Source organism: Pectinophora gossypiella, chromosome 21, assembly GCF_024362695.1.
Source record: "Pectinophora gossypiella chromosome 21, ilPecGoss1.1, whole genome shotgun sequence".
NCBI classification, from domain to species: domain Eukaryota; kingdom Metazoa; phylum Arthropoda; class Insecta; order Lepidoptera; family Gelechiidae; genus Pectinophora; species Pectinophora gossypiella.
Genome location: NC_065424.1, coordinates 9,695,212 through 9,711,280, shown reverse-complemented (window position 1 = coordinate 9,711,280; position 16,069 = coordinate 9,695,212). Strand labels below are relative to the sequence as shown.

General features: G+C 41.3%; 1 protein-coding gene across 1 annotated transcript in view; it reads left to right on the top strand.

Annotated features, from left to right (window-relative positions):
* Nucleotides 1-16,069, top strand: part of LOC126376462 (uncharacterized) — a 98,018-nt gene that overhangs the window by 73,967 nt on the left and 7,982 nt on the right. The window contains exons 7-8 of the mRNA XM_050023833.1: nt 320-673; nt 1,587-1,767. Of these exons, the coding sequence (XP_049879790.1) occupies nt 320-673; nt 1,587-1,767 (535 nt within the window). The remainder of the gene's footprint in view (nt 1-319; nt 674-1,586; nt 1,768-16,069) is intronic.

The window sequence follows — 16,069 nt, the reverse complement described above, 5'->3', positions numbered from 1 at the left end:
CAGTTTCTTGGCGAAAGAGGTATAGTTTGTTTGAATGCTACACACTAAGCGTCCTTTTTGCAGACATGAAGTATCTTCTTTTGCACTCTTCTTTATTTAATGGGCCATCATTAACAGTCTTGGGTCCTATATCAATAAAGTGGACGAGTGTTTATCAGTACCTATTAACTTGCAAAAAAAGCTCTAAACAAATAAAGTTCAAAGCTTCAACTCTTATTATATCTAGTGGTTTCATTTAACTTCAAGATACATGAAATCTTTTACATATAAATATTCAACAAAAGATACAAATCAAAATAGTTCCTCTCCACTTCTACAGGTACACAGACCCCGAACCAAGCGACATCGACGTGAAGAAGAAAGACTACGACCCTGAAGAACGAAGGCTCAGATCTTCCAGAGAACAAGACAGACACAGAACTCCTAAAGAAGACGATAAATACAGGAGTTCCCGAGAGGACCTAGATAGACACAGGCCTCATGATGATAGATATCGCAATGGTAGAGAAGACAGTAGACATAGAAGTTCTAAGGAAGATCTGAATAGATATCGGAGTTCTAAGGAAGATCTTAATAGGTACAAGAGTTCTCGAGAAGATTTGAGGTATAGGAGTCCGGATCCAAGAGATAGTGATGTGGAGAGGAAGTATAGAGAAACGGATTTCGATAGCAGGTATGTCTCATAGGTGGTGGGAGATACCTACGAGTATTAATAAGATTTTGGTCACATTATTACCTAAATAAGTAAACCAAAACCCATTATTAACCCATTTATTTACCTTAGTAAATAAATAAATAATAAAGTACAGGGGGTTAAAATGAGCACGTCGAAGCAATTCATCTAAGAAAGCAATATTGCTATTTGAAATTTGTTTGCATTGCGCAGTTACTTTTATATGCACATACGTCAAATTGCAATATTGCTTTCTTAGATGAATTGCTTCGATGTGGCCATTTTAACCCCCCAGATATCTGTACAAGTCAATCCTAAAGCACATTGAAGCAATTCACCTAAAAAAGCATTGATGTTATTTGACATCCATCGCAAGACGAAGTATCCACACCGCAAGCCTCACTCAACGAGCTTTCTGTTAGACCAACGTGATAGGTGCAGAGCCGTATCCACGTCTATAATGGTCGACCCAACTGAGTTAGTGAAAACTGCACTTAGGATAAATTAATAACTCATTGGTGAAAAATCCCTCCCGGTTTAAGAAGCAACCCAGTGTACCACATATCACAAAAATCACTTTGTGATCCCTAGTTTAGTTAGGACATTCAAGGCTGATCACCTGATTGTCCGGAAGTAAGATGATCCGTTTCTACTTACTGATGAAGGCACGTTAAGCCGTTGGTCCCGGTTACTACTTACTGATGTAAGGTAGTAGTCGTTACATGCGCCATGTTGGCTTTTGGCGGCTCAATAATAACCCCGACACCAGGGTTGATAAGGTTATAACAATTCATATGATAGAAGAAAAAGTGTATGTCCCACAGGAACACAGTGATTCAGTATTTATTTAAAAAGTATTTTTATTTTAAAGAAGATTTCCAGCCATAAACATGTTAAAACTTATCCCAAACAGATACCACGAAAGGACATTCAAAGAGGATCGTATCCAGGAGCGGACAGCGGTGAGGAAGTACACGACTCCTCTTGGCTCCACGGACCGCGACAGTGAGCCGCGAGGGTCTGACGCTGAGAGTGAGCGGAGAAAGACCAGGTCCAGAACTGCTGGGCCTCGGCCCTTGGATTCTCCAGCTATGGTGAGTGGATTATGGAATGAACTCATTATTCTGAATTAATATCAAGTGGATTTTTTTCATCGCAAAATTATAGGATTGAAAATAATTAAAAAAAAACATGACACTTGACACAGGACATTTGATATTAACTCAGGATCATGGTCTGAATCATCCCTGAGTATTCGTTACGATGTCACTAGCACCCTGTTTATATAAATGAGAAGGCTTTACTTTCCACTTGTATATTGTCACTGAAAAGACAAAATTACGTAATACAGCTCACCACCTATCACGCCGGTCACAAAAGAAAGCTAACGGCCTCCGTGGTCCAGTGGTTGAGCGTTGGGCTCACGATCCTTAAGTCCCGGGTTCGAACCCCGGGACATATTACAAAAATCACTTTGTGATCCCTAGTTTGCTTAGGACATTACTGGCTGATCACCTGATTGTCCAAAAAGTAAGATGATCCATGCTTCGGAAGGCACGTTAAGCCGTTGGTCCAGGTTACTACTTACTGCTGTAAGTTAGTAGTCGTTACATAAGCCATGTCAGGGTCCTTTGACGGCTCAATAATAACCCTGACACCAGGGTTGATGAAGTTGGTAATTCACTTCACAACCCACGCGATAGAAGAAGAAGAAGAAGAATCGAAAGCTCAGTGAGGTGTGGGTACTTAGTTCATCTTGCGATGTACTTCTGACTACTCCGATTGGAATATCGTCCCGAGCTTATGTTTTTTTTATTGTTTCAAATCCATGGTATGAAACCTTCGTTAATAGTGCAGTGGATCAACAAGGAAATGATCTGGTCTGTCTGAGTGACACTCTCACCTCACCTGACCTATTGAGCAAAGGTCGTCGCCGTGGCGTGGTACTTTTGACTCTCGAACCAATTTCGAGTTGAAATCGTATCTGGTGCTACTTTTCATACGAAGTTTTAAGATGTGTACAAAATTGTCCGCCTCAAAACTATGGAATTGAATAATTCATTTAAAAACAAAAAAATGATTCATAAATTTTCCGACGAAAAAATTCCACTTGATATTAACTCAGAGCTGAATCATTCCCCTCAGTATTCTGTACGATGTCACTAACATCTTGTATAGGTGATCAGCCCATAATATAAGGACCACGGGAAAGAGCAAAATAACACCGTCGGTTTTAACGAAAATAGGCGGCTGGACGGCTTTTTTATTTGTTCCCAATTTGTATAAAATTAATTATCTTAAGTTGTAGAAGCCACTTTTAGAACTTATTTACTTATCACATCTCAAGCCTTGATACTCCTAAAAACTTAACTAACTGAACCATTCAGCATAAATAAATAACACATCGAAGTGAAGTCCACCCGATGTCGCAAACACATCGCAACTAGGAAGCTTTTAGCGACTGTAGACTTCAAGATAGGGGTATAAAATATACAATTAAACTGATGCCATGGACTGACAGATAGGCAGACTGACGTCACAACTGTTGTTTTACGCTGTGGTTCAATTATAGAGCGCTGCGAGGAGGATTATTTTGTACGAACACATGGACCCCGATTCCTGCAGACACCTAATTTTATTTTAAGTTATACCCGTCAATTTTCTTATCCGCCGAAAAGGAAAGGGACGGATGATTGTCAACAAGTTAATTTTAAAACGAATGAATAAGCCGGGCGAATAGAATAGGCATCTCGCTTGTATGCAATCCGTTTGACGTGCTGTCTACTTAATTCTGTCGGGTTATTGGCCGATGTACAATTCAGCTGCTTATCCTCCCGGACGTGACGTAATTTCAAGGAAGTAGGTTAGGTAGGTTCTGGATTAGAAGGAAACAAACGTTCCAAGGAGAATGAGTTTTATACACGACACACGCGGTTAGTGCACAGAACTTCGCAGTCCAGCTCCAACACCGTTACTTCACTAAACACTTCACCTAACACTTCACCAAACACTTCACCTAACACTTCACCAAACACTTCACCAAACACTTCACCAAACACTTCACCTGACACTGAACTATTCTCATCTGAAACTAAAATAAGCTTCAATTTCTATTAAGTAGATCGCTCATAACTTGACCGTCCAACCATTTAGGGCCAATACACGAAAGTGAAAGTCGAAGCACGGCCGGCGCTCCTGTTGGCTTTATATCTATAACACCTATAAAATAAATAGCTTTTGCTTTAAAATGGCCTGTGATTTTGTCTTAGTATCTACAAAAATTAAACAGAAAACTTAGGATTTGTGCCCGGTTAATGGCAATATGCTCGCCCTTACTACGGTTACGAGCATTACTTAATATGTATACACTTTGGTACCATGTCACATTAATTTTTTTGACAAATTGAACTGTAAGTCTCACTAAATGTCAAATGTGTAAGTGCGACAGGGTCCTAAAGTGGGTACATTATATTGCTCATGACTGTACGTAGGACTCAAACAGCTGGCGAGGGGAGGGTGTGTATACTATACACCTCTGCCTACCCCTTCAGGGATATAACCGTGATGCTGTGTCATCATCACTAATTTAAGAGTCACGCTCTTGCCGGTGAAGCATGATTGCTACTTTTTAGGGAAAAATAGGGCAGTGGTTTCCCTCTTGCCTTCCGCGCCGCAGTACTCTGTCTGACGCGAGGCGAATGGCTATGTACGGTCACGAGCATTAATATGTAGACACTTTGGTACCATGTCACATTAACTTTTTTGACAAATTGAACTGTAAGTCTCACTAAATGTCAAATATGTTAGTGCGACAGAGTCCTAAAGTGGGTACATTATATTGCTCATGACTGTAAGTAAGTTATGTAAAAATAAGCTTGTTGCTGGCCACCGGGTGAGAGCCGTCATCGCTCCCCATTTGTCCGGTCAAGTAGTTAATGCCGTGTGAGGTAAACTTACAATAAGTAAAAAAACGACATGTCTGTGGTTAGTAGCCCGTTTACGCCAGCGTTAGATATTATAAAAACATCTTTCGCGACCCTGGCCAAATTATTTAACCTTTTGCCGCCTTTTACCCAATTTATAAGTGTTTACAAAACTGCCATAATGATCACCCACTGCCGCCTACTTAGTACTTACCTATAACTTTAAAGTTACGAAAACTTTTTACAAAATAACTCCTGTATAAGGTAAATTATGTAAGAAAATGTAAATTGTATAATACATGTTATGAATAAATAATTTAGCATACGTTTGCCAATGACTCTTGGAGAGTCTTTCATAAGGTACTGGGTATCTAAGCCAACATAATTTATACAAAAAGTCACGCCTGTAATCCGTAATGGGGCGAGCAGAAGGTGTTAAATCAAGTTCGCTTCAATCACGTACCGGTATTGTCATTATTTATTTCACTAACACAGTTGACTCGACCATTGTAGACGGCGATATAGTTTACCACCTATCATTTTAGTCTAAGAGAAAGCTCGGTGAGGTATGGGTACCTCTGACTACCCCAATTGTGATATAGTCGTGAGCTTTTATTATGTGTTGTAATTATTGTATTACATAGAAATGTTACACATTAACAAAACGCTATTCGACCTCATCTCGAAGATATGGGAGCGTGAAATCGTCCCGCAAGATTGGAGGGATGCTTCCATTTGCAAGTTGTACAAAGGCAAAGGTGACATAGCCGATTGCAGTTCGTACAGAGGCATCTCTCTACTCTCAGCAGCTGGGAAGATTTTGGCCCATATTATCAACATCCGTTTATCCCGCCACGCAGAAACTATACTCCCGGAGACCCAATGTGGATTTCGTCCGGGTAGAGGTACGGTGGATGCCATCTTTGTTATTAAACAAATTCAGGAAAAAAGCCTGGAACAATACCGTCCTCTCTACATGTGCTTTGTTGATTTAGAAAAAGCCTTCGACAGAGTACCGCGTGTGGCCTTGTGGATTGTGCTTAAGAAAGCTGGTTGTCCTGAAAAGTTACTAAACTTGATACGCCAATTTCATGACGATATGATAGCGAGAGTTCGCCATGGAAGTGACTTTTCAGACCAATTTCCTGTAACCAGCGGCGTGAAACAAGGCTGTGTCCTGGCTCCTACTCTGTTCTCCTTATATTTTGCCTCTGTTATGCGTGACGCTTCGAGGACTTGCAATGGCTCAATAGAAATCAAGTCCAGAACGGACAAGAGCATTTTCGATCTCTCTCGTCTTAGATCTAAGCGACAGGTAACCAAACTTCCAATTACGGATATCTTGTACGCTGACGACGTTGCTCTTATGGCTGATCTTCTTCTTCTTTGCGAGTCGATGGCGATCGAAGCTAAATTTTTGCTGACCAATAATTGGCCACGCTTACGGCATTGGCTGATTCTATTGAGTCTCTCCAAAGTATCGTAACATCCTTAAGCACTTCATGCCGCAGGTTTGGGTTGGTTATAAGCATCAGCAAAACCCAAGTATTGAAACAACCACCACGAGGATGCCACGGGGATCCTTCCAGTGTTACTTTAGATCGCGCAGTGCTGGAGGAAGTTTCAAACTTCAAATACTTGGACACTAGAATACGTAGTGATAACACCTTGGCATCGGAGATACCGGCCCGGATAGCAAGTGCGGCGGCGGCCTTTGGAAAACTTAGGGCACGTGTTTGGAACTCACACGATATTAAGCTGCAAACTAAAATATTGGTTTACAAAGCAATCATCTTGCCCACATTACTATATGCCGCAGAGACTTGGTGCTGCTATAAGGCAGACATCAGACGATTAGACACCTTCCATCTCAGATGTCTAAGGTCTATTCTGCGCATCAAGTGGCAAGATCGAGTTCCAAATACAGAAGTGCTGCGTCGTGCTGGCCTGTCCGGGATAGAAGCGCTCATTATGAAGCACCAGCTGAGATGGTGTGGGCACGTCTTGCGAATGGATGACAGCAGATTGCCAAAAGCAGTTTTCTATTCCGAGCTTTCTAGCGGGAAACGGAAGCAGGGCGGGCAATACCTGCGTTACAAAGACGTGCTCAAGCGCAACCTTGTGGCTTGTGATATTCCACCTGATAGTTGGGTGGAGCGAGCTCGTCGTAGACCGGAATGGCGTTACACTGTCCACAAAAACGTGGAACTGTACGAAAAGAAGCGTTTAGAAGATCTTGACGTAAAACGCCAAATACGGAAGACTCGACACAAGCCCTCCTACAACTATACATTTAATTCTGCTGGCCAGTTATTCTGTGCGCCATGTGGCCGAACCTTCAAATCGAAGTTCGGTTTTGCTAGCCATATTAGAGCCTATCATAACATCGACCTGGGATAGAGATTTAGGAGTCGCCGTCGCCGGACACGGCTTGGATGATGATGATGATGACATAGAAATGTAAACTGTGGAAATCCATTTGCTTCGATCCTGACACACTTATCTTCAACCGCTTCATACACGCACGCCGCGGCCGGTTCAGAATTCGGATTATTTGATTAGTTCGTCATAATCTTAAATTCAATATTAGACATTGTTTTAAGTTTACGCGGTTATTATCATAATTAAAACACATAATAACGGAAAAAAAAGAAAAAAAATCGGTAGAAAATTATGGATCTACCTACTCTACTCTACTCCAATCTCATCAGTCATCCTGTGATCATGGCACTTGCAACAGTGTCGAAATATCGGGAGTCTCATATTCCTGCTTTAAACGCGGTAAGAACCCGTTATTATGTGTTTTAATTATTTCAATATTAGATATGATTAGTAGTTTAAACAATGTAAAACATGTTAAAACGAGGTGTTAATAACACTTAAATGCATTTTAAAGCAAACAATTACTTATTCTGTATCAAGTCAAAGAGATTTTCTCACGCCGATTGCCAATAAAGACTTAAGTAATTTGTACGTTTTGTTGAATTAAGACTTAATTTTTAGCTGTTCATTTACGTTCTTTAAATAATTAATATACTTACTTACTTAAGTGATTTTTGTAGATTTTTTGCGGGTCTCAATAAAACATAAAATATTCACATATATTTTTTGTTGTTTAGGTAACTAACTTTAAACACATTTTGCATGTCCAAATGTCATGTGAATTAATTTACACTGTATTTTTAATTAATTTTATGTTGAGCTCAGGGCGTCGTCTGAGAGGAAAAATATTTGAAAGAATTAATCGACCCTAGTGGGTCGATAGCGATAAGCGCTGAATGAGGGAAATCGTCGACCACGCCGGCGGGGTCGGTATCGGGGTCCTGAAGTGTTTGGTGTCGCAAGCTGATTGGCTGCCTCTATGGCTAGAGTAATCGGGTCGTCGGGAGTCGGGATCGTATATTACGTCCTTCGGACGCCGATACTCGTCCGATGGTATGCCTATAGTACTACCGTGAACATGCTGTATCTTATTATTGTACTTTTTCTATAGTGTTACAACGCAAATAAAGAATTTTTCAATGACCAAATTGAATCTTATCACGGCCATACAGGAGACTTTGGCGGGTCAATAATTACCCTGACACCAGGGTTGATAAGGCAGGTAATCCACCTCACTCGATAGAAGAAGAAGACAGTGAGTTTATGCGTCTATGGGAACTTTATGCTGTGACGAATATAGTCCACGTGTGGGCGTGGGCGTCGGACAATGTCACTAGTCACTGTTCTAGAGTTATCATTGCGTGACTGTCAATTCACGGGAAGCTCGCCGTATGCGCATGCGCCGGGTACAATCAAAGAGTAAATACTTGTTATTATTTTTAGTAGAACGGCAACTCTCCGCTCCCCACCAGCGTCTGAGCTAGGTTTACCTCACCCCTCTTCGAACACAGTTTAGACTTGAGTCGTATGGTATCAGAACTACTTGGCCGAGCAAATGGGGAACGCTGAAGGCTCTCACCGGGTACAACGTTTAAGACAACAGGCCTGAGGGTGCCCAATTGGGCGCGAACCTCGGCTCAGGGAGTCGTCTGAGAGGAAAAATATTTGAAAGAATTAATCGACCCTAGTGGGTCGATAGCGATAAGCGCTGATTGAGGGAAGCCATCTGAGCAAACCTACAAGAAGTTACGTCAAAAATAGAAGCTTAATTACCATCAGAAAATCTACAAACTACAAGCAAGTCATTCAAAATAAGTGTTGCGCATACGCCGATCCCAAATGGATTACAATTCATACCACGTAACGCTGCGTTGTATCGTTCAATCATACTGCGCATGTCGATACGACATCGCGTCGTGATGCTAACACCTGATATGATATCTGTGAGCTGTCATGTCTGTTCATTGACCCCTAATGACACACAAAAATCCTGTTGTTGCAAATCGGCCACTGAATATATGGCCTGCGGGCCAGTTAACACAGTATTTTGATTTTTTGTAGTCTACTCGCCATGACATGAGAAATGACTAGATTTTATTATATTATTATAACTTTATTGAAAAACTGTTACCATTATATTATGTACAGGGTGTTAGTGACATCGTAACGAATACTGAGGGGCGTGACTCAGACCATGATTCTGAGTTAATATCAAGTGGAATTTCCTGTCGGAAAATTCATGAAATTTTTTTTGGACCAGTTTTCGAACGAAGAATGAAGGGGTAATTTGATTCTAAGTACCCACACATCACCGAGGTTTCTGTTCAATGTGACTTTACTAGTCGCGCTTTATTCGTAAGGTGCGACGTCGAAGCCCATTTGGATCTCCGAGATCGGTGCGTACCGTTTAACGCGTGCATCACGGCTCGGAAGGTTCGAATTTACCTCAGTTCGATGTCGGGGCTCGGAATAGTCTGTAGACGACTTCCGTTCAACGTGATAGGTGGTGAGCCGTATCGCCGTCTATAATGGTCTAGACAACTATAGTGAAAATAAATTAATAACTTATTGGTGCAAGTCCGGTACCGGAGTTCGAACTGGTGCTCCCCGTTTGAGAAGCAAGCCGGTGTAACACAGGCTAGTGACTTGATCCGAAAATGTTGTACTTACATAATATTTTATATATGGATAAGGACCAAATTAGGTACCTGACCATATGGTCCATAATGTCGATAAGAACATCCCTCTGTCGGTTTTTCCGACATGCCCGAGAAGATAAGCAGCTGAACGCGTTCTATGATTTTAATAACAGCAGATAAAGATTATTTCATAAATTGAACCGACCGGGAATCAAACTCGTGATTGATGTCAACGTCCAAAGCAGAAGTAAAACAATAGTTTTTTTTTTTTCAACTGCAACCGCCCATTCATAGCTCATCAAATAATTATACATCTCGACAGCACGTGTCATGTTTTCCATACATTAGCACAGTAAAGATCAAAGATGGTGTAGAAAAAACAAGGTACAGTCATGGTACAGTCAACAGTTCAATGACTTGAGTGATGACAGAATTCGTCATTCACCATCTCCATTATTACGTTTTTCACAGAGTCCTGAAGATTTGACAGGTGGGTGAATCTCAAAATTTCAAGTTTGGTGGCGAAATTTCATATAATTTTTTTGTGAAAAATTGGGTTCCGACATGAAAATGATCCAAAAGGATTCTCGGTTCCGACATGAAAAAGGAATTTTTCAATTCCCAATTTTCCCAATTTTTCACGAAAAAATTATATGACAGTTCGCCACCAAACTTGACACATTTTGATATTCACCCAGGTCCGGTTTTTTACAGAAGCAACTGCCTGTCCGGCCTTCCAACCCGCGAAGGGAAATCCAGCCCAATACAGGTTAGGTCACATACCACCGAAAAAGCATTTCTCGGGAATGTGGGTTTCCTGACGATGTTTTCCTTCCGCTGAGCACGTTCATTCATCATTTATGATCCAAACATGAATTCGAAAACAAATTCGCCAATCATTGGTTTACTGTGACCTCAAAGTGAAAAGCGTTCTACCAACTGGGGTACGCCAATGGACATAACAACGAAAATGGACATAAGTACTACTTTTTAACGGCCTCCGAAGTCCAGTGGTTTATATAAGTCTCTGTGACCCTGCGGCTTGCTTATCAATCGGGGAGCGCCGGTTCGTACCCCGGTACCGGACTTATTAATTTCTCTTAAGCGCAGTTTTCACTAACACAGTTGGCTCGACCATTGTAGACGGCGATACGGCTCACCTATCACGTTGGTCTAACAGAAAGCTCGGTGAGGTGTGGTTACTTTGTTCATCTTGCGATGGATGTACCTCTGACTACTTTTTGGGATATAGTTCGTGAGCTTATGTTAATAATGTTATGGCGGCGAGGGCGTGCTGCCGCCAAAGGATGTTTTCGGGGTACCAAACTACGAGGGGAGGTCAAAAAGTTCGCGGAATGGAGGGGTTGGAGGGGGTTGGTTTGCTCGTACAGGTAGCCGCTAGTTGCACACCTCATTAACAGTATATGTATCAAGTTTGAAGCAAATCGGGTCATTAACGTTTGAACTATCGACCAGCAAACAAGTGAATCGGGAAGAACTCAGCGAATATGGAGAAAATTGAACACCGCGCCGTCATTAAGTTCCTCACCAAGCAAGGAAAATCCGCTCAGACGATTTTTCAAGAGCTGTTAGCAGTTTACGCGGACTCTGCCCCTGGTAAAACCATGGTTTACAAGTGGCATAGTCTTTTCAAGCAAGGAAGAGAGTCGATTGAAGATGACCCCCGCTCCGGACGGCCCAATGAGGCCACCACACCGGAAATCATCGAAAAAGTAGAGAAACTTGTATTAGAAGATACCCGCTTGAAGAAGAAGCAGCTTGCAGCAATGGTCGGTGTATCCGGAACAAGTATTTTAAATATCCTACATCAACATCTTGGGATGACTAAGGTCAGCGCAAGATGGGTTCCAAGAATGCTCACGCCACTTCAAAAAAGCGAGCGTGTCGAGTGTTCTCGCCAGTTTTTAGAGCTCTGTGGAGAGAATAAGGAAGAAGTTATGGCCCGGATTGTTACTGGAGATGAAACCTGGGTTCACCACTATGAACCTGAGTCGAAACAAGAGTCGATGCAGTGGCATAAAAAAGGCACACCTCCTCCAAAGAAGTTTAAGGTGTCACAATCGGCCGGAAAGATCATGGCCACTATTTTTTGGGATACAGAAGGTATTTTGCTGATTGATTATAAAGATCGTGGTGTGACTATAACGGGACATTACTACGCTTCTTTACTGGATAGATTGAAAGAGGCTATCAAGGAAAAAAGAAGAGGAAAGCTGTCAAGAGGTGTGCTCCTTTTGCACGACAACGCACCCGTCCACACGTGCCATGTTGCGACGGCTGCCATTCACCGATGCGGGTTCGAAGAATTAAACCACCCGCCTTACAGTCCAGACTTGGCCCCCAGCGATTATTATTTGTTCCCAAAAATGAAAAAGGAACTGCGTGGACGAAAATTTGGCGATGATGAAGAAGTCAAGTCTGCAATTTCGGCCTATTTTGACAGCAAAGAGAAATCTTTTTTTTATGATGGAATAAACAAATTATTTGATAGATCCGGAAAATGTGTTAAGGTTAAGGGAGAATATATTGAAAAGGAAAAATAGTTTCGTGTTTAATTTCGACCCCCTTCCCCCTCATTCCGCGAACTTTTTGACCTCCCCTCGTAAGCATAGTACCCCGCTAGTCATAAGTTGGTAGTGTGACTAGGGATCGACGATCCAACGGTGTTATTTGGAAGTTGTACATATGCGTCTTGCTGTGTAAACTTCGATATCGCGTTTCACGACTGCTTGAAGACTGCATTATTCAATGTGGCGCCATCTGTTGCATGTGAGCGGAACTAGATGGCCAACTAGTTCGGTCCGCCAGAATGTCTAAGAATATTCAAACGGGTTTTTGTTTACTAAACAGAGACTAGGTATTTAGTTTAAGCATACAAATGTCAGGAAATGGTGACCATCGACCATCACTTAGCGGTCACCATCTAACTGCTCAGCTAATCGGTCTAATCAGGTTTCCGTCGACCAGAGAAATTTATGACAAAACATTTCGGTACTTTTGTACAAATATTATGAAGTTTCGTTATGGTATACGTCAGGATTACTTTTTCAAGTACCATTTTCCTTCGAAAATGATGGTTTCCAATTAGTAAAGACACGTGATTTAACAATGCATACCGTGATTGTGATTCGTGTATGTGTGTCGCGAGTGTTTGAGGTTCTGCGAGATGATGAATGATGTGTGGAAATTAAATATGTTTTATATTATTTACATTTAAGTTTCATAAATATGTCTAATTATATTATGGTTTATATTGAAAGTTTATATCGAAATGTAAATAAATAATAATTACTAATAGGGTGAATTGTAATTTAATGGATAACATATAGGTATGCATATTTTATCTTTGTTTTTGGATATAAATACTGGCCCTTTTTTACACCCAGGCACCCATTATTATTCTAAGCAAAATAAAGAGAAACAATATAGGTAGTGGCAACATAATTCTATACGTATCCGATCCAAATATCAAGCAACAATTATTTTTATATATGCCTAAATACCCGAGCAATGAAAAATAGGTAATTATCACGTTAAAATAATGTGTACATCATCATCATTTTAAGAGCCACGCTCTTGTCGGTGCAGCATTTTCCATGCTACTTTTTTAGGGAAAAATAGGGCAGTGGTTTCCCTCTTGCCTTCCGCCTCAACCCAACTGTGTACAGCGCCATCTATAAGTACATATTTATTTTGGGGAACGTAGTGTAAAAAATCCCTCTTTATTGATATTTAATTTTATCAATATTTTTGTATTTTATGTCGAAACATGAGAGTATCGATCAAAAACCGATTAATTATAGTATGGTGAACAGTCATGAGCAATGTAATGTACCCACTTTAGAACCCTGTCACACTATCCATATTTGACATTTAATGAGACTTGCGGTTTAATGTGTTGAAAAAAGTTAATGTGATATGGTTGCAAAATGTATACATATTAGAACTCGTGACCGAACACATCGTCTGTTCATTTTCTATTGCGACAATGGAGTAAAAAATATCTAAGTTGACAAACAGATGTAGAAACATCCCAAAATCCAAAACCGAGAAATCAAGTCAAAATCAATAAAGGCAATGGCACAAGAACTTACAGCCGGAAAACGTGTTGGCTGCACCGAGCAAGGCCGACCACTAAGCCATATGGTTTGTGACCTTATCGCCATCGGTTCAAGAGATATTTTTGGAAATTAATCATCGTTTGCATCTGTATTTACTTGTCTCCTCGCCTTGGTCCATATAGGGAGGACAGAGGATGCATTTAGGTACTTATACGTTTTAAAGTCGGTTGTTTTTAGCGTGCGATCTTTAGTCCATAGAATAAGGAATAATGCTACGTATAGAACGCCAACTGTGCCCCCCAACAGCGGCTGAGTTAGGTTTACCTCACCCCTCACCCCTCGTTCTTACTTTAGTCTTCAATCGTATGGGCTTCAGACATCACACGCACACACACATACGAGGGGAGGTCAAAAAGTTCGCGGAATGGAGGGGTTGGAGGGGGTTGGTTTGCTCGTACAGGTAGCCGCTAGTTGCACACCTCATTAACAGTATATGTACCAAGTTTGAAGCAAATCGGGTCATTAACGTTTGAACTATCGACCAGCAAACAAGTGAATCGGGAAGAACTCAGCGAATATGGAGAAAATTGAACACCGCGCCGTCATTAAGTTCCTCACCAAGCAAGGAAAATCCGCTCAGACGATTTTTCAAGAGCTGTTAGTAGTTTACGCGGACTCTGCCCCTGGTAAAACCATGGTTTACAAGTGGCATAGTCTTTTCAAGCAAGGAAGAGAGTCGATTGAAGATGACCCCCGCTCCGGACGGCCCATTGAGGCCACCACACCGGAAATCATCGAAAAAGTAGAGAAACTTGTATTAGAAGATACCCGCTTGAAGAAGAAGCAGCTTGCAGCAATGGTCGGTGTATCCGAAACAAGTATTTTAAATATCCTACATCAACATCTTGGGATGACTAAGGTCAGCGCAAGATGGGTTCCAAGAATGCTCACGCCACTTCAAAAAAGCGAGCGTGTCGAGTGTTCTCGCCAGTTTTTAGAGCTCTGTGGAGAGAATAAGGAAGAAGTTATGGCCCGGATTGTTACTGGAGATGAAACCTGGGTTCACCACTATGAACCTGAGTCGAAGCAAGAGTCGATGCAGTGGCATAAAAAAGGCACACCTCCTCCAAAGAAGTTTAAGGTGTCACAATCGGCCGGAAAGATCATGGCCACTATTTTTTGGGATACAGAAGGTATTTTGCTGATTGATTATAAAGATCGTGGTGTGACTATAACGGGACATTACTACGCTTCTTTACTGGATAGATTGAAAGAGGCTATCAAGGAAAAAAGAAGAGGAAAGCTGTCAAGAGGTGTGCTCCTTTTGCACGACAACGCACCCGTCCACACGTGCCATGTTGCGACGGCTGCCATTCACCGATGCGGGTTCGAAGAATTAAACCACCCGCCTTACAGTCCAGACTTGGCCCCCAGCGATTATTATTTGTTCCCAAAAATGAAAAAGGAACTGCGTGGACGAAAATTTGGCGATGATGAAGAAGTCAAGTCTGCAATTTCGGCCTATTTTGACAGCAAAGAGAAATCTTTTTTTTATGATGGAATAAACAAATTATTTGATAGATCCGGAAAATGTGTTAAGGTTAAGGGAGAATATATTGAAAAGGAAAAATAGGTTCGTGTTTAATTTCGACCCCCTTCCCCCTCATTCCGCGAACTTTTTGACCTCCCCTCGTAGATGCGCGTGTACGATAACATCAATGTGTAGCGTCTGAGTAAAACGAGATGTTTTGTATGAAGTGCGGAGTCGGGTAATGCTTTAACTTGCCTCCTGAACGGGGAGCGCTGGTTCGAACCGTGACTTATTGTAGAGTCACGTTAAAAAAAACTTACTTTCATACATCTAGATAGGAGTCCAACCAATCTAATCTACACTACAACATCCCACTGCTGGCCAAAGGCCTCCCATTCCTCTTTCCATTCGCGGTCAGAAATCAGAATCATTTATTCAACGTAATTATCATGGATAAACTTGTTGAAGGTCAATGTAACATTTCTTAATTTACGTCTTTTCGCAAGGTGTTATGGCTGAGGAGAAGAAATGACAAGAAACAGTAAAAAAATAAAAAAATACAATAAAAAAATAATAACAATGGTAACAATGGTGGTATGGTGGGTGGTGGTGGATAATAATGGTAATCAATGGTACATTACAAGTTATTTAATAACTATAGGAACACATTTAATACCAGACATTTTTATCATTTAGGTAATCATTAATTTTATAATTACATTTTGCTTTTTTACATAAAGTAAGCTTCACGCAGTTGAGGAGCTCGGTGGCGCAGCGGTAAACGCGCTCGGTCTGCGATTGTTGAAGTTGAGCAACTTTCGCATAGGATAGGTGACCAC